Raw genomic sequence first — 19169 nt, 5'->3', positions numbered from 1 at the left:
ATCTATCCTGGGTCCCCAAAACTAGTCTGCTACTTCAAGTGCTGTGGAATCCCTTCACTAGCATGATTCAGCTGCCAGTTCAATCCATTTCTGTACATGAAATAGGGAGCATCATATTCATCTCATGCAACAAAATGTATTGGACTAGTCCCACTCCACACATCATCTGCAATGAGAGAACAACTCCCAAATTAAAATATTTCATTTACTGATGCTGTCACTAATACTATCAGCTGGAAAAGATTCAGACAGTTAAGTAGAATTTAGAGCCCCCTGATGTCAGTGTGAAAACTTGGTACCATTGATTTCTATTGAATCTAAATGAAACTAAAACCTAACACTATATGTAAATTTCCCCAAAACATATCTGAAAGAGTTAAATTGCATGCAGTAACACAAGAAATTGGAGCTCCATTTTACAAAGGGCAAAAAAGCACAAAGGAGTTGTTTCCTAACTGGTTGAGAAGACCCTAGATTAAATGCTTTGTAAAAACGCCTATGAAGTGTATTTTTTGTGTGTATCACCTTTCCCATAACTTTTCATGTTTCAATGTGTGAATGAAATTGATTTTTTTTTTGCTAAGGCTGGTGGTGCTCTTATTGCCAAATAAATTGTAATGAATCCAAATAAGAACTCTGGCCAAAGTTTTAACAAAAAAACATGCGTTTACTCATAAGTAATTCCAAACGTATTATCAATTCTGTAAAGAATTACAGTCTTAAACAACAATAGTTTCATATGAAAGTTTTCTTTAAAGTCTTTTAGAGATGGCTGTCAGGGCTTCTCCAATGCGTGTCAGGTGTAAACCAGGGAGACCAGGACAGGGCCCCGTTTCGGCATGGAAGCCTTCTTCAGCTGGCAATATCAAATAGTATTAAATAGCACAGAGTACATCAAGTTTCAAAATTGAACATTTTAAACAACATCAAACGAGTTATGTCAGGTTTTAAACAGAATTATAAAGTATCATTCACTAAAGGTCATAATTCAACAACATCAGATAAATTATTATTACAGGAAGTTTTAAAGTCTCGTGCTTATATATGTGCCCAAGTGGCTTTTCAAAGTATTTGGTTCCTTACCTTGTTTTTTATGGTAGAAGTATGTGAAAAATAAAAATGGTGTGTTTCTTTGATTCCTAAGAGGATATAGCGTCTGTAAACCATAGAAAAAACGACTGTTACAATTCTTCCATTAAATTGTGTATATGTGAAGTACAAGATTATGTGTGGTCTCACCTTAGAAGTTTTGCTGTATTTTTCTCTGTTTTTTTCGGGCGTTTCCTACTCATAGGTGAGTTTGTGGCCTTATATCTGAAAGGGGAGGAGATAACCCCCTGTTCTTCTTAAAGGTGTAATACAATCTAAACTCCTCAAAAACAAAAGGCACTGTGGTGATATTTTAAAGAAAGGAAATGTATTCCTGATGTTCATTCAGACCCTTGGGAGACATGGTTTCAAACAGATGAATGTATCTGGCTTCCTGTTGTAATAGAAGTTTTTCAATATTTCTTCGGTTATATAAGTCTATTTTGGGTTTCCAGATAATAAAGAAGACAAAATCATCCTCCGTGTGTTTTTGTCGTATATAATGTTCCACTAAAGGGGCTTCTAGTACCTTGTTTCGGATCCGTGATCGATGTTCATTTATGCGTAATTTTATCGGTCTAGTGCTCTTGCCTATGTATATCTTTTTGCAGGGGCACATCCATGCATACACACTGTTTTTTGTGTTGCAATTGCTGAAGTGTTCTATTTGAAATTTAAAGCCAGACTGTACATCAACAAACTCTTTCACTTGTAGTGCATATTTGCATACGCCACAGCTGCCACATTTGTAATGGCCCTTCGTGGTTTCCTCCGGGTATGTAAGCAAGTCCGATTTAACCAGATAATTTCTAAGTGATTTGGTTTTAATTAACCCAAACATAGGTGGATTCTGACATCCCGGTATGTTCGATAACAGGTGCCAATGTTTATATACCAGTTTCTTAATATTGGATGTGTAAGGTGTAAATTGTAACGCTGTGTAAATCCGATCTTCTTTGGATTTTCCAGAAGTCTTAACAGAAAGAAGATCTTTCCTGTCTTTTAATTCCGCTCTTCTTTTGGCGGCTTGAAGAGTTCGTAGTGTATATCCTCGCCTTAGTAAAGACTGTGTAAGTTTATTGGCTGCTGTTTCGTAGTCTTGTTGAAGGGTCGCATTTCTTTTGAGTCTCAAATATTGTCCATATGGTAGATTATTCAATAAATGTGGAGCATGGAAAGATGAGGCGTGCAGTAAGGAATTACGATCAGTCAGTTTACTATATGGACGGACCTTCAGTAATTGGAAGTGATCTATGAAAACTGTAACGTCCAAAAAATTGACCGATGTGTCGTGGATCGTCCCGGATAATCGTATATTAGGATCTTGAGTGTTTATCCATTGCAGAAACTGTGTGGCCGCGTCTTGGTTCTGTATAACAAAAAATAGATCGTCTATAAAACGATAGTATTTTATGATTTGGGTTCTGAAAGGATTGTGATTATTCAAAATGAATGTTTTTTCAAAGTTTATCATATAAATATTGGCAATAGAGAGCCCCCTGATGTCAGTGTGAAAACTTGGTACCATTGATTTCTATTGAATCTAAATGAAACTAAAACCTAACACTATATGTAAATTTCCCCAAAACATATCTGAAAGAGTTAAATTGCATGCAGTAACACAAGAAATTGGAGCTCCATTTTACAAAGGGCAAAAAAGCACAAAGGAGTTGTTTCCTAACTGGTTGAGAAGACCCTAGATTAAATGCTTTGTAAAAACGCCTATGAAGTGTATTTTTTGTGTGTATCACCTTTCCCATAACTTTTCATGTTTCAATGTGTGAATGAAATTGATTTTTTTTTTTGCTAAGGCTGGTGGTGCAGCAGCAGCAGCAGCAGCAGCAATAAAACAGCTTTCACGTTTGTTAAAGTTAAGCAGAGCCCAGTATGATTTCAAATTGGGATGAGGAACTGCTTGTCGAGATTACTGCATTGCAGGGGGTTGGACTAGATGACCCTCAGGATCCCTTCCAACTCTACAATTCGATGGTTCAATCTAAGTCATCTAGTTCAGTGTTTTACCCTATACCGTTGGAGGCTTCAGTAGAACAGGAGATATGGGGTCTTCGCATTACCTCTTGGACAACAGAGGTCAGAGAAGGAAGTGTTGTAACATGAGGGAAACAATTTATGGAAGCATGGTTCTCAGGAAAGCAATTCAGCTGCAGCACAACAAGGTATGATTGCCCACGGTTTTTTAAAATCCTTTTCAAGTTGCAGCTGAAGCGCGCTTCCTCTTCTGTGGAACTCCTAAAGTCAAACAACTCTTTCCTAGGAAGCGGCTATATTTATATCACCCCCGCCATACTGATATCGAAGAAAAACGGGGGAAGGGAGACGGAAGCAGAGCGCAAGCGTCGAAAGAAAGCAGATGCGATCTGGAAAAACCTGCACGGCATGCTGAGATGTTTTCTGCTGCGGGGGAATAGCAACACAAGGGCCCCATTCATTCAGCGCGCTTTTGTCCCTCCCCCTCGCCGAGAGACTGACAGAGAGAGAGAGAGACGAGCGGGGAGGCCGGGCTCCTCTTTTTCCCACACAGAGCGAGTCCAAGGGGCACTTGGCCCGATTTCCCGAGCGCGGGACCGAAGGGAGAGGAATTTCTTATTTGGACTTGGGCAAGTGCCAATTGCAATCAGGCAGCCTGCGAATGGCATGCAATAGAAAGGGGGCGTGTTCCTGAAGGGGGGCTGTATATATACACACACTATATATATATACGTATTTGGTACAAGGGTCCAGCCGGCCAGCCCCCTTTAGGAACACGCCCCTTTCCAATGCCCGCCTGCTTGTTCTTTGGACTTGCCAAGTGCCCGTCAGAATCCCCCCCCGCAAGCCGTCGAAAAAGTTGCGCGCCTGGAGCGCGGCTGCGCAAAGGAGAAGGCAAGGGAGCGGGGGTGGCGGCTGGGTGAGGGAAGCTGCAGAGACGGCGGAGGGTCCGGTGCTTTCGGGGACGAGAGAACGAGCTTCGGTTTGTGTGAGTGGGTAAAGTGAAGTGGCTGGAACCTGGCCCAAGTCGGCGAGACGGGGGTTAGGAGAGAGAGAAGGGACGTCGCGAAGGCGGGACAAAAGGGGGTCCAGGCCGAGCAAACGAGGGCGCGCGAGCGAGCGGTGTGTCTTTGGATGGCGGGAGTCGCCTCAGAAACGCGCTCTCTTGCTCCCAAGGTCCCGAACAGATTAATGGGGATTTCTCAAGGAAGCACGACGCAAGCCTTCACAAGTGTGGGCCAGATCCTTGAGAACTTTATAGCAAGTCAGCAGGTGTTAAGGGGAGGTGGATAACACGAGATTATCTTCATTTGGGGACCTCAACTCTGCTGTAGGTATTCTCTTGCCCCAGTGTCTTTTTTTGCACTGCGCATAAGAAAACAAGTTTGCTTGCTCAGGCCATTAGTTGGTATCTGAACATGAGCCCTGCGGGATCCGGCTAATAATAATAATAATAATAATAATAATAATTTATTACTTATACCCAACCCATCTGGCTGGATTTCCCCAGCCACTCTGGGTGGCTCCCAACAGAATATGAAGAACACAACAAAACATTAATCATTAAAAACTTCCCTAAACAGGATGTCTTCTAAAAGTCAGATAGTTGTTTATCTCCTTGACATCTGATGGGAGGGTGTTCCACAGGGCAGGCACCACTACCGAAAAGGCCCTCTGCCTGGTTCCCTGTAACCTCACTTCTCGCAGGGAGGGAACCGCCGGAAGGCCTTCAGAACTGGACTTCAGTGCCTGGGCTGAATGGTGGGGGTGGAGATGCTCCTTCAGGTATACTGGGCCGAGGCCTATGGCCCCTCTAATCCAGAACTTGTTCTCGCAATTGCCAGCCAGATACCAGTGGGAAACCTGCAAACACCCAAGCACTCCCGCCTCCTTCAGTTTTAAGTAACTGCTATTCAGAAGCATTACTGCCTCCACACAGTCATCTGGACTATTTCCATATTTTTAAAGTGTCTTTGTTTCTGAGGGATGCCCCTCATTTAAACCTATTTTAAAGTTGTCCCTTGATAGTGTTGCAAGCCTCTTTCTTGCCATAAACTTATTGCGGATCTGCCTGATTCCATAGGCTATGCGCTGATACCACTTACACCCCAAATGTGCATCCAAAATGCTTAAAAAGAGATATTTGAGCATTTAAAGCACATTTGAGTGCTTACATACTATATCAGGACAGTGCTCAAAATGGGGGGGGGGGGGGTAGGACTGCAAACAATGAAATGCAGGAAGTGCAGACAGTGATAATTACACCATTAACAGGCTATTCACAAAATCATAACACATACATCCTGGCATTAAAAACAAAGAGTCTTGGATTTGATGAAGTGGGTGATATGCCAAAGATATTCCAAAGCGCTTGTGCCACAATAAATTTGCTAGTCTTTAAGCCGCTCTGTTGTTTTTGCTGCAACAGACTAATATAGTTACATGTCTGGAAAGTTATCAACAGGATTGCTCTGCAACCGACCATGTTTTTGTTTCTACTACAACAGTATTAGGGCTTAAATTTATGATTCAGACAACATATTTACAAACTTGTTTGTTAAGATTTATCTATTTGAGTCATACATTTAAATTATTGAGATAACTTTTCCCCTCTTTTTCTAGGTTAAAGTATTTGAACCTATATTGTGTATACCAGAAGATCCACGTAGGAAAACATGTCTTATTTACTCAAAGAATTTCAAAAATGTGGTTTTGCCTGCCAAAGGCATAGAGTAGGAACATTATTAATTGGAAAACATACGCTGAAAAATTCCAAAGCCTTCAGTGGACAAAAACTGAATACTTCACGAGCTTTATCTCAAGTTAGTGCCAAGAATGTGGACTCTTTCAGTTATGTAATTGTTGGAGCTGGATCTGCAGGATGTGTATTAGCCAACCGATTGACAGAAGATCCTCACAGCACTGTTAAGCTCCTGGAAGCAGGGCCAAAAGATACCATTTTGGATAGCAAGCAATTGCTGTGGAAGATCCATATGCCTGCTGCACTAACCTACAACCTATGTGATGAGAAATATAACTGGTATTACCACACAACACCACAGAAGCACATGGATAATCGAATTATGTATTGGCCCAGAGGAAGAGTGTGGGGGGGATCATCATCCCTCAATGCTATGGTGTATATTCGGGGCCATGCAGAAGATTACAACAGGTGGAGCAAAGAAGGGGCTGTTGGGTGGGATTATGAGTTTTGTTTGCCATATTTTAAGAAAGCACAGACACATGAGCTGGGTGCTGATTTGTATCGAGGTGGGAATGGCCCACTTCACGTTTCCAGGGGGAAAACAAAAAACCCCCTTCATCGTGCATTTTTGGATGCAGCTCAACAAGCTGGGTATGCTTTCACAGAGGATATGAATGGCTTTCAACAAGAAGGTTTTGGTTGGATGGATATGACAATACACAAAGGTTAGCTTTAAAATAATGTTTGTAATCTTGTCTATTTACCAAATCATCATCATCATCCTACATGGATAATCACTATTGTTCTTGAATTAGTGTGCTGTGAAGCCCTGAGATTCCTTGGAAGTTTGCCAAGGATTTCTCAGTAAAATCACTAATGATGGACAAGTTTATCCAAAAGGCTGTTTGATCACTGCTGCTGATCTTTCTATGCCATGTATATTTGCAAGGTGTGTTTATTTTATGTATTCTGTTACTTCTTCACGCAGTGCATAGTTAAACCATGGAACTCTCTCCCACAGGAGGCAGTGATGGCCACCAACACTTTCAAAGAGGATTAGACAAATTCATGGAGGAAAGGGCTGTTGATGGCTACTAGCCATGATGCCTTTGCTCTGCCTCCACAGTTTGAGGCAGCAGTGCTTCTGGAATACCAGTTTCTGGAAACTAGAGAAGGGGAAGAGTACTCTTGTGCTTGAATCCAGCTTGCAAGCCAAATACATGACCACTGTGAGAACAGGATGTTGGACCAGATGGGCTATTTGTCTAATCCGGCAGGCTCCTATATTCTTATTTTTATTCAACAAAATTAAGATTTATAAGGAGTTGTTGCGGGGTTAGTTTGGGAAGCCAGAAATGAGTGTGAAACAGCAACAATAGCCACACAAAGGTATCTAGTTTGCCTCTCCTAGTAAACATGGCTTGTTGACTTGGATTAGTAGTTAAATGATCTAATATGCATAGCTGTCAACTTTTCCCTTTTCTTGCGAGGAATCCTATTCAGAATAAGGGAATTTCCCTTAAAAAGGGAAAAGTTGACAGCTATGCTAATATGAAATTACTGTGGAAACCAATCTGCGTTCATTTCAGTAGAACTGATTTGTCAGTTTGCTGAAATTAGTTTTTCTGGCTGAATGAGAATGCTAAATGATGGCCATCTTTTGCACCCACTAAATTTCTAGAATACTGGTAATCCTTGACAGCAATTTTAACCACCTGATTTGCATTTAATTCTTGAATATAGATAGTCACGTTCTCTTTTTTTGCAAGGCGTTATGCACCCGGTCCACAAAACTACTATTAGAACCCTTCCCTTGCCCCCAGCACAGGTGATCAGCACTGTCAGTTTTTGGAGTCAGGTGGGATTAAGAGTACAGCAATAGGCACAGAGTGTTCTATTTGTGATTCTATAGATTGAGGTAGAACTTCAGTTAGGGCCAGAAATGATAAGTTCACACAGCGTCCTGCCCAGCAGGGGTTCCCCCCCTCCATATTATGTATGGGAGATGTGTGTGTGTAAACTTATTCCAGTGGGCAAGTTAATAGATCACTAGTTGCTGGATTGGAGCAGTTATTTTAAAGGAAAATAACAAATGCAGAACTGCAAAACAGCAAGAAAGTAATTTTTGTAGCTCTGAAAGGGCATAGATTATTTTTGTTACTTCTGTTATATGTAAACCTATATTTTGTAGGTCAAAGATGGAGCACAGCTAGTGCTTACCTTCGCCCTGCATTGCCGCGCCCAAACTTGTCCGCAGAAGACAGTACACTTGTTACAAAAATTTTGTTTGAAGGGACCAAAGCCATTGGCATTGAGTATGTTAAAAATGGAGAAAAGAAAAAGGTAAGATTTAAATTTCCTATCCAGAAAGAAATTTCTGAAAAGGTAATAGATTTTTAGTTGTGATAAAAATAAAATGTTACTGCAGAAGAGTTATAGCAAGGCTGCTGTGCTGTTTGAAGTAGTTACACTGGGACAAATGAAACTTGTGTAACCCCTGGTTCATACATTCAGTCATGGGCAGTTCGCAAACAGTGTGGTTGTGGAACAGTGTGCATACCCCAATCATAACAGAGACCTGGCTGGTTGGAGTGATTCCCTCCTTCTCGCCCACTGCAACTATTTTGTGAGAGTTCATATAGATAGAAGCCAGTTAACTGCTATAAGTAAGTAGAGCTCATTTATTACTATTGTTAAATTTATATGCCATCTAGTTTCTGAAGAACTCTGGGTGTCTAACAAGTCACAATAGAAAACAATACATAAGCAACTTCAAGTTAGACCCCCAGCTTAAAAAAAAAAAAATCACAGTAATAATTTCAATGCTGCAAAGCACCAGGCAGAAAATAATCAGCTGAAAGCTTTTTTGAACAGCTATGCATTTATGAGCAGCCTGAAACCATGGGTGTAGCCAGGATTTGTTTTTTTGGGGGGGACTTTTGTTGGGGCAGACGTGATTGGTCAGTTAGTATTGTTTTACTTGATTGGAGGGGCAGCTTCCCCCATCCCGGCTACACCCATACCTGAAAACATTTAGTGACAACTTCTGAATCACTTTGCTTTGGTAAGGGAGCTTTGGTAAGGGAGCTCTATGGAGAGAGTGCTTTGTTGTTGTTCAGTCGTTCAGTCGTGTCCGACTCTTCGTGACCCCACGGTGGCCAGAGTACTGGAGCCTCAACTTGAGGATCTGCCCTTCCAGTGAGCACTCAGGGCTGATTTCTTTAAGGATGGATAAGTTTGATCTTTTTGCAGTCCATGGGACTCTCAAGAGTCTCCTCCAGCACCATAATTCAAAAGCATCAATTCTTCGGCGATCAGAGTGCTACCACACAATAAATATTCTAGCCCTGTTTTGCATCAGCTCTGGCTTCCAAGGTTGTGGGATCTGGACAGAGCCTCAGACAAGAGTATGTGGAGTTGAATGGAGATGGCCCTTAAGATATTTGTGTACCACATCGTTTTAGGGCAGGGATCAGCAAGGTTTATCTTGCCTGGGCCAGATCGGTCCCGCGGAGATCCCTCTGTGGGCCGGATCGCGCATGCATCTGCGCAGACGTGATTTTCAGCACGTGTACAGACGTGATTTTCGGCACCACAGAAGCTATTCGCTGCGCCAGTTTAGGGCAACGCACGAGCAGGCAGCTCAGTTCAGCTCATGGGCCGGGCAAACGACCTCTGCGGGCCACTTCCAGCCCATGGGCCTTAGGTTGCTGACCCCTGTTTTAGGGCTTTAAAGGTTAGCGCCAGCACTTTCAATTGAGCCTTTCATTAGGAGAGAATGAATTTAGTATGAGGCAAAAGAGAAAATCCTTTCTTTTCATCCATAATGTATAACCTGCTAGTAACTCTCCCCCAATCCTCTAGCTTTTTCTTATAAGGAAGAAGTTCCATTATCTTAATCATTTTTGTTACCCTTTTCCGTATCTTTACAGTGCTCAAGTCCCAGTTGTGGCTGGAATTGTTTCCCATATATGGTGGTACCATAGATTTATATAACAGTATTATAATACAATGGGACCCAGGTGGCGCTGTGGGTTAAACCACAGAGTCTAGGGCTTGCTGATCAGTAGGTCGGCGGTTCGAATCCCTGCCACGGGGTGAGCTCCCGTTGCTCGGTCCCAGCTCCTGCCCACCTAGCAGTTCGAAAGTACATCAAAGTGCAAGTAGATAAATAGGGACCGCTCCAGCGGGAAGGTAAACGGCGTTTCCGTGCGCTGCTCTGGTTCGCCAGAAGCGGCTTTGTCATGCTGGCCACATGACCCGGAAGCTGTCTGCGGACAAACGCCGGCTCCCTTGGCCTATAAAGCGAGATGAGCGCCGCAACCCCAGAGTCGGACACGACTGGACCTGATGGTCAGGGGTCCCTTTACCTTTACCTATTATAATACATGTTTTATTTTAAATCCCTTTCCTAATAATTTATAATATTTCATTTTCCAACAATGAATCTTATTTCTGCTTTGGGTACCCATTCATCAGGTTTAAACAGATTATTTTTGGGTTTTTCATTGTTGAGTAATTTGATATCAACTGCAAACTTGGCTACATCTCTGGCTCCAGTTCATTTAGGAAAAGGTTTGGGTGCATTTATGCCAATATGTATACTTAGATTCCTTTCTGTTAACTTTCCATCACAGTACAAACTGTTACTGATCCGTAAGTGGACCTACATTTATCCAATGACAGCTCTGTTTTTTTAGTAACCTCAAGTTGAACTTTGTCAAAGAATGTGTTCTGTGGCTGGGATAGTGCTTTGCAGTTAGTAATGCTGCAGATTAGGCATTGGATTTTAGGGTAGGTTGGAAAGGTGGGGGGGACTGGCCATCACCTCCCCCCAAATGGCTGAAGGGTACTTCCGTAAAGGAGTTCGGTGGGGCGTGGCCACTGTCCGGAGCCGTGGAAGGTGAGGGCCCCAGGCACGCCCCATGCCGGTGATCGCAGGGTGCGTCCCTAGCTGATGTGCAGCAGCAGGGGCTCACCCATCTATGGTTAACCCTTCCCGGACTGCCAGCACGACGTACTGGAGTCGGATATAGTCGGCTGATCCAATGCCTAAGCCAATACCGCTCAACATCCGTAACCAATAAAGTTGTGGCCATTTATTTGCCCAATTTGAATCTTACATATGGTGTCCTGTGTCTTCTTTCTCTGGGGGAGGGATCGGGTACTTGACATGCAATCAGATGTTTAAAAAGAAGAACACACAGAGCTGGAATATCTCCTCTTAGAGAGATAAAATCATTGGTCACTAACTGTTTTATTTCACCAAATGATAATTAAACATCAAAAGGTAGAAACAGATATCATCTTGTTTGATCTGCAGGTGTGTTTTCTCTTTTTCAGTTATATGTTTCCCCTCCACTGATCCATATTTGGCAGAAGTTGACTTTAATGGGGTTTGCGATTTTATTTTGATAGCAGAGTCACTTAATTTCAGTTAATCTAGTTATTTGTAAAACTCCCTTTTCAAATGGTTTGCATCTTCCTAAACAGTTACTAACAGAATGATTCATAAAAGTATGTTGTTGATTTTTAATTCTAATTTTACTTGATCCGGAATAGTCCCACTGCCTTGGCTGCCTTCATGTCACTTTTACTTTGGAAAGGTGTATTTCAGTGCTTTCCTTAATTTTAATAAAATGCGCTCAGAAAATGTGCATCTGAGTACAGTCATACCTCTTGTTGCGTTTGCTTCATGTTGTGGCTTTTTGGGTTGCAAACCTGGAAGTGTATACTTCCAGGTTTCGCCACATGCGCAGAAGCATTCTGCACGCTTCACGCATGTGCAGAAGTGCTCTATTGCTCTCCGCGCTTGTGCAGAAGCGCCACTCTAGTTGCGGACTTTTCGGGGTGTGAATGGCACCCCGAAATGGATCGTGTCCGCAGCTAGAGGTACCACTGTATCAAGCAAACTAAAACATGGATAATATGATTGCCCAGTCTTGTTACAATGGGTTTTTTCCTTTTAAGTTTTTTTAAACATTCATATTTATTGCCTTCCCTAAGCAAAAATAGCAATAGGTTTTTAAAGGTATAAAATACATAGAAAGATCAAGCAGCAGAAAAACAATGTTAAAACTCAATACTTTACTAATTTAACCCTGAACCCTAAGCATGAGCCCCAACAGTTCTTTGAATCTTCCAAAAGTTATTGAAACTTGGATTTTGATGAGGGGGAAGTCCTGGAGTAATTTTAAACACACACAGCACAAAGAGACTTTACAGCCCTTTTACTGGCACCTAATTTATTACCTACTGTAATTCACATTGACAAGAAAAAAAGCTCTCTTGAGGTTTGGAGATGGAACCAGTGGACACCTGTGGTTTAGGACTAAACTTTGCAAAATAGTTTGTGCAGATGCCACAACAAAGTTTAGAAACTAGAATTGGTTTTCTTCTCCGGAAGGACAAGTATCATTGTTCCCTATGATGGGACAGCTTATTCAAAGTGAAATGAAGGTATGCTAAACAGGCAGATCAGGCTGACTGTCTAGACTCCAGCTGTTTGACCTAACACAAATAGTATGGAAATGGACATTTATGACCCAGCTGTTCTCTGAAAGGTTGTTTTGAAATACTGATTTTGTTGTATCAAAATTAAATTTATTAACAATTAGCTTTCTTTTATTTCAGGTTTTTGCTAGTAAAGAAGTTATTTTAAGTGGAGGTGCCATAAATTCCCCACAGTTACTTATGCTGTCTGGAGTTGGAAATGCAGATGACCTAAAAAAATTAGGAATTCCTGTTGTCTGCAACCTTTCAGGTGTGTGTCTAATACTGTGTTTGGGTTGAATATAGTTCTGCTTACACTGATCAAATGCTTGCCTTGGAATCTAAGATAAGTTAACTAAAGGAAGTTAGTAAGCTGCAGGGGGCAGGGGGTGATGGAAAACTTTACCTCCATGTTGTTCCTTAAGTTACCTTATCTTAGAATCCAAGCTGTACTTATTTCTATAATCTTTGCTACTGGAAAGAATTTTCTATTTTATTTCTATAATGTTGGCAGTTTTGTTGTTGTTGTTTCTACTAGGAGTTGGCCAAAATCTTCAAGATCATTTAGAAGTGTACATACAACAGAAATGCACTCAACCTATAACATTGTATAAAGCACAAAAGCCTCTTCAGATGGTCAAGATTGGTCTTGAATGGTTCTGGAAATGTACAGGTAGGACTTAAAATAGTGTCATGTGATGCTGTTAGATAGGGATAGCAAATTGGCTTTTAAAATAAAAAGGGGCTATCCAAGTGAATATACATACCTCTGAGCACTCTGATTGGAGAAACCTTTGACCAGTAAACACATGTTATCTATATCAGACCCCCACTAACCTCTTCATTCATCAACCCCGCCTATACCCTTTACCAAGATTCCCTCACCGGACACACACCCCCCACACACACCTTGACAACTCCCCACCCCCGGACCTTGCCAGTCCCTTACAGCATGCCCAACCCCTACACCTAGCTCTTGTCAACACCCTCCTCTTCACCCTAATAACCCATGAGATCTTCCCCATTCCTTCTCATGCTGATGCAGCCAAGCAGGACAAAGGGTTGACACTCACCTCACAGAGTGTTTGTTGTGGGGGAGGAAGGGAAAAGAGAATGTTAGCCGCTTTGAGACTCCTACAGGTAGTGATAAAGCGGGATATCAAATCCAAACTACTACTCTTCTTCTTCTTCTTCTGGTAGGTGGAGCTTTGCAGGAAGGAGGTCAGAAGTGGCAGCCAGCTGGCATTGTGGTCTGCTGCCACCACCTTATCCCTGCTGATTCTTTATCCTAAGCAGTGATGGAGACAGTGGATTACTAGGCTGGGTGGCTGGCTGCCTCTTCTAACCACCTTCCTCCCGCCTGCTCTTAGTTTGTCAGTTAATCTTACTGAATTTAGTGGGGCTTTCTTCTGAGAACATGGCTGTCCAGGATTGACATATTAGCATAAAGATAACTCGTAGTTTCTTCCACTTGTTCCCCTCCAACTGCATCTTCTACCTCCACACACAGGAGTCAAATATCCATCAGAATCTTTCAGAAAGGACATTGCCAGGAATTTGCTTTCTCTCATTGGGAACAAAATTATCTTCCCCTTTGCACAACTTCTCAATCTTCCCTCTGGTGTTTCCACTCTTTAGGTGACGCAGCCACTGCTCATCTAGAGTCTGGGGGCTTTATCAGAAGTCAAGCTGGAATTTCTCATCCAGATATTCAGTTCCACTTCCTCCCTTCTCAGGTGATTGATCATGGACGTGTTGCTTCTCAGCTGGAAGCTTACCAAGTGAGTGGTAGAAGAAAACTAATTATGAAGAAACAGAAGTGCTACCTGAAAAATTGTGATGCCATAATTCCATTTTACCTGTAGCATATAAATAGAAAAGTCAGATTATGTCCTTCAGCATCCTTGTTAATCACTCTGTCATAGTTAAACAGCAGGGAAAGATCTAAACCAGACCATTTCTCTTTCATGGTACCCCCCAACATGGCACCCACAGATACCATTGTATCCCTCAGATATTTTCGTTGGTGCCCAGTGGGATTCCCTGCCACTTCTGGGTTTTTAATCCTTAAAAAAAATCATTTTTGCAGACTCCCTCCTTTTTCTTTTATCTTCATCTGTGGCTGGGTTGACTACAAAGAGACCCACAGGTCTGCACATGCTCTATTCTCTTTACTTCCCCTTCACATGAATGCTTCTGGGCTGCATGTGGAATCAGGACATCTTGTTCTATTTTATTTATGGAAGCTGCCTTGAGTTCCGGACTGGGAAAAAGGTGGAATATAAATAAATAATAATAGTAATAGTAATAATTTTTCATAAGAAAGGAAAGAAAGAGGGTGGAGGCCTCTCAGCCTCACCTCAGAATTCTTCAGAAAAGGCGAAAAGGGACCTTGCTGCTGCCTGCTGAGTTTGGGGAAGGTGGGGTGATTGAGGGAGATGTCCCTGGATATTGTTTTTGAGGGTGCACATGTATTGCCTCCTGTTTTTGTATGGTGGTTTGTTTGGCAGTGGGGTGGTTTGAGGAGGATGTTTTGTCTGCATTGTGGGGTAGGGATTAACTGTTCGTGAGCTGAGGTTCTTGTATTCAGATGTACTATGGACAACTTATAGAGAAGTCAGTTTTTTAAACTATTAATTTATAAAGAACATCCTGATAGCATATTTCAGATCTTCTTTGGGGGCTGTTGCAGGTTCATGTTGGACCTATGCGAAGTACAAGTGTAGGATGGCTAAAGCTGAAAAGTACAGACCCAAAAGAGCATCCTGTCCTTGAGCCCAACTATTTGTCAACAGGTAAGTTGCGTAGGTTATCTGTATTCTATACCTTGTCCCTTTTGGGTTGTGGTTCAAAACCATGAGAGCACTGCTTTGTATTTCTTTTTTGTATCATTTTACATCCATCCCAAACTATGTAGGACATGGCAAAGTGGTCATGTATCATCTACTGAGAGCCCAGTTCTCTCAGACAACTATGTTTCCACATATGCCTCATGGTGATGTACAAAGCATTAAAAACACTAAAAATGACAGCAGACAAATTTGAAAACAATACAGAGTATACACTCATGGCATAGACCTTTTTAGCCAGCTGGAAAATTTTGTAGGAACAAAAATACCTTCAATTTTTTCTAGAAATTGTTCCTGGAAATTTGCCATTACCAGGTTGGTAGAACCCAATGGAATCAGGTGATCCAATACAGAATAACAGTACAGGCCACAATTAAAATGTCTAGAAAGGCATGTTGAGGACCTTCTGTTTACTTCGACTGGATATTCCCAAACTTCTGGTTGTAGTACTGCAGTCTAAAATTTTGTGTGCTGTGCTGTGCACGCAAAGTTCTTGCTGCTGCATGATGCACCATTGAAGGAGCAGATACATAAACATGCATACCATGCAGCTTCCACGCCTATATGAATTTGCTCTATCATGAAAGTTTTCAGTTAGAAAATAGAGGGTTGTCTGAATTCAACACTAATGTTTTACTATGTGAAATCTCAATAGGAAAGTACTGAGTGAAATGCTAAATAGAAGTGGCTCACTGGAGGGGACAGAGCTGCTGGCACGTGGGTTGCTGTTATGTACTGGGAGGGAGAGGAAGATGACCAAAAGGTTGGCACAGTGGAAATGGACCTTGAAGCCAGCTTTTGGGGAGATGCCTATCTCTCTCTTGATTAGCAAAAAAGGTATTAAATAAGGCAGTACCTATCCATTCTTAAAGAAATCAGCCCTGAGTGCTCACTAGAAGGACAGATCCTGAAGTTGAGGCTCCAGTACTTTGGCCACCTCATGAGAAGAGAAGACTCCCTAGAAAAGACCCTGATGTTGGGAAAGATGGAGGGCACAAGGAGAAGGGGGCGACACAGGATGAGATGGTTAGACAGTGTTCTCGAAGCTACTAACATGAGTTTGGCCAAACCGCGAGAGGCAGTGAAGGATAGGCGTGCCTGGCGTGCTCTGGTCCATGGGGTCACGAAGAGTCGGACACGACTGAACAACAAAAAATCCCTGCCTGTCCTGTTCTTGACTTGTCACATTTTAGTTGCATTTCTAAAATATTGCCTGTACAGCAGTAATGCTCAGTGTTGGGCACGCTTAGAATCTTTGTCTTTCTTATTTACAGAAAGAGATGTCTGGGAATTTCGTCAGTGTGTGAAGTTATCAAGAGAGATATTTGCTCAGGAAGCCTTTGAAAAATTCCGTGGATCTGAAATTCAACCAGGAAGCCATGTTCAGTCTGATGGAGAAATAGATGCCTTCATAAGACAAAAGGCTGATAGTGCCTACCATCCTTCGTGCACTTGTAAAATGGGACAGAGTTCTGATCCCACTGCTGTGGTTGATCCCCAGACCAAAGTTATAGGGACAGAAAACCTGAGAGTTGTTGATGCCTCAATAATGCCTAGTATCGTAAGTGGAAATTTAAATGCCCCAACCATCATGGTAGCAGAGAAAGCTGCTGATATAATCAAAGGTCTGCCATCGCTTCAAGAGAAAAATGTTCCTGTATATAAACCCAAAACTTTGGAAACTCAGCGATGAAATAGCTGTGACGTTCTCTGCAGAATGTATTCTAATAATATTGAAAATCAACTTTCTGTTTCAGTCAAACAAAGAGATTTGGTGTGTAATGAAAATTGTTCAGAAAATAGCTGCACCCTCAAGAACAGGTAAAGATATCTAAGAAACTGCTTGATAACAGCATGGCTGATATGCATAGATATTTATTACTTTATATAGTAGGATCTTATGATGGAATTGACTTCAGATCTTGATTAGTTAGGATATAGTTTGTGGGCATATTTTAATTGTTTATAGCTATGGATGTTTCATTGTGTCACTTGTTTTTAATTATCTGGCTTTCAGTGTAATATATTTTCTAATAGCAGCTTGCTGTTTTTTCACTTCTGTTCTGCTGCTGTGTTCATCTTTATAACTTAGTTGTCCAGGAAGAATTGCTTATCATCGAGGGATATCACTTATCATTGAGGGATATCACTTACTAGCCAAACTTTGGTCTGGGTACTTACATAAATGGTATTCCCATGTTGACTAATCAAGGAAATCCTCCTTGTGTATTTTCCACATAGGATCAAAGGTAAGAGGAAAATACTAGCACTGCTGTCATCTAGTAGGAAATCCCTGACACATTGGACTAAAATCACTTGACCCTTACTCATTACACTTTTCTCATATATTTCATAAATGTGTATTGTAATTTTGTCCAAGTTAAATTCCTCAGATCAGTGTTCTCTGTTTTGTACATTGTAACCTTGCAAAGTTAGTAGTGGATAACGTCCCAGATAATTTGAGTTTCATTGATTTCAATTAATGAAATCATGATTAACTTATGCTGGGTCGAGCCCTTTGTATATAATACTAAAAAGCAACTGTAGAAGATGAATTCCCGGTGTTTCTAAACAGGTACAGTTGTTTAGAATAATTATTACATGTTCAGAATCCTTATTTAAAATGCAGCTAATGTAATTACATGCTTTTAAACATTTTCTAGTGTGCTGCTAATCTCCCCCCCCCCCAATATTTCTAGGATATATTTTTGCATTTGCCCTCTGTAGAATCTGTTTTGAAATACTGTGTAAAATGAACTTCCCTAATTTAACACCTATAATTTGCTGCTTTGTGAGGCAAAAGCAGCACTATGATGTAGTATGATATTAAAATACAAAGTATAGCTTTAATGCTGTGCACAGCGTACAGATCTGAGTATGCGGCTGTGAACTGCATTGACATATCAGTACTTCTAAAGCTGGTGAACAAATGGTCAGCACAGTCAGTTTTGATTAGGCAAAAGTGGCTTTTGTCACCACCTGAAACAGATCACTAGTACTACCATTGCTGAGTGTACCGGCTGTCCAGAAGGGGCAAGTGCACATGGACCTACCCTATCATAAATCACTAGTTTTAAGTGCTTAATGTGTGTGGCTGTTTTATTTTTGGTTTTTAACCTTTGCAACTTAATCTAGCCATAGGCACTGCACACAGAAGGCCCCTTTTCTACATACATTCACAGTGGGGAGTAAGGCCCATTTATGTCAGTGGGACATATACGGTTGGCTCACACAGGCATGTAAATAAACTTACCAGTATTTCTCTACACTTAATGTCTGCCAACTGAATATTTGAACTTAGGCTAAAAAGGTTTTGTGTGTAAGCTGGTGTGTGATAATACAATGCCATTTGTGTTTGATCGACCACACCGTTGCAGCCCTCTAGTCCAGTGTTTTTCAACCACTGTTCCGTGGCACACTAGTGTGCCGCGAGATGTTGCCTGGTGTGCCGTGGGGAAAATTGTTTATTTGATTCCTATTCAAGAGAATTACTTTATATTATAGTCAATATAGGCACAGAGTTAAATTTTTTAACATTTTCTAATGGTGGTGTGCCTCGTGATTTTTTTCATGAAACAAGTGTGCCTTTGCCCAAAAAAGGTTGAAAAACACTGCTCTAGTCAACAGCACATGAGTAAACCAGCCCTTCTAAGTAAACAGGCACATGATTAGGCAGAAAGCCAATTTGTACATCTGAATCACCCTTGCTGGACCAGCAAGACTGAAACCATCTTTTCTGTTTACTTTTTACATTAGTTTTAGATAAATAAAACTTAGATAAAATAAAACTCAGATAAATTTTCATTATGAAATGAGTTGACATTGCTCAATACTGCAAGGAACTTGGGAGGGTTATGGGAAGTTTATTATTATTAATAAAATTTATATCCTGCTCTTCCTCCTGAAGGAGCCTATGTTGGCATTATACACATCTACAATTAAAAACAAAACATTAAAAACACATTTTTTGTTTTTATAAAAAAACAACAATTCCAATACAGCTGCACTGGGAAAGATTTCAGCTTAAAAGGTTTGTTTAAGGATCT

General features: G+C 41.3%; 1 protein-coding gene across 2 annotated transcripts; it reads left to right on the top strand.

Moving 5' to 3' along the window:
- The first annotated feature begins 3969 nt into the window (after window positions 1–3969).
- On the top strand, window positions 3970–17181 carry CHDH (choline dehydrogenase). 2 transcript variants are annotated; one of them, XM_033140924.1, is made up of 8 exons: window positions 3970–4066; window positions 5701–6507; window positions 7974–8125; window positions 12416–12545; window positions 12813–12947; window positions 13913–14055; window positions 14967–15069; window positions 16398–17181. In XM_033140924.1, the coding sequence occupies exons 2-8, from the start codon at window positions 5754–5756 to the stop codon at window positions 16814–16816; spliced, it is 1836 nt and encodes a 611-aa protein (XP_032996815.1). In that variant the 5' UTR covers window positions 3970–4066; window positions 5701–5753; the 3' UTR covers window positions 16817–17181. The 2 variants fall into 2 exon arrangements, with proteins under 2 accessions (XP_032996815.1, XP_032996816.1); XM_033140925.1 differs by lacking the exon at window positions 5701–6507 and having other exon boundaries at window positions 4013–4066.
- The last annotated feature ends 1988 nt before the right edge of the window (window positions 17182–19169 follow it).

Source organism: Lacerta agilis, chromosome 2, assembly GCF_009819535.1.
Source record: "Lacerta agilis isolate rLacAgi1 chromosome 2, rLacAgi1.pri, whole genome shotgun sequence".
In the NCBI taxonomy this organism is placed as follows: Eukaryota; Metazoa; Chordata; class Lepidosauria; order Squamata; family Lacertidae; genus Lacerta; species Lacerta agilis.
Note: the sequence above shows the minus strand (reverse complement) of the source record. Positions and strands in the feature narration are given on the sequence as shown.

What these genes read in the sequence shown, in the direction of transcription:
- CHDH (XM_033140924.1), top strand. Translation starts at nt 5,754, where the DNA reads ATGTCTTATTTACTCAAAGAATTTCAAAAATGTGGTTTTGCCTGCCAA. An exon ending in TGTTGTCTGCAACCTTTCAG is followed by an intron (nt 12,546 to 12,812) that starts GTGTGTGTCTAA and finishes TGTTTCTACTAG; the next exon opens with GAGTTGGCCAAAATCTTCAA. An exon ending in CTCAGCTGGAAGCTTACCAA is followed by an intron (nt 14,056 to 14,966) that starts GTGAGTGGTAGA and finishes GGGCTGTTGCAG; the next exon opens with GTTCATGTTGGACCTATGCG.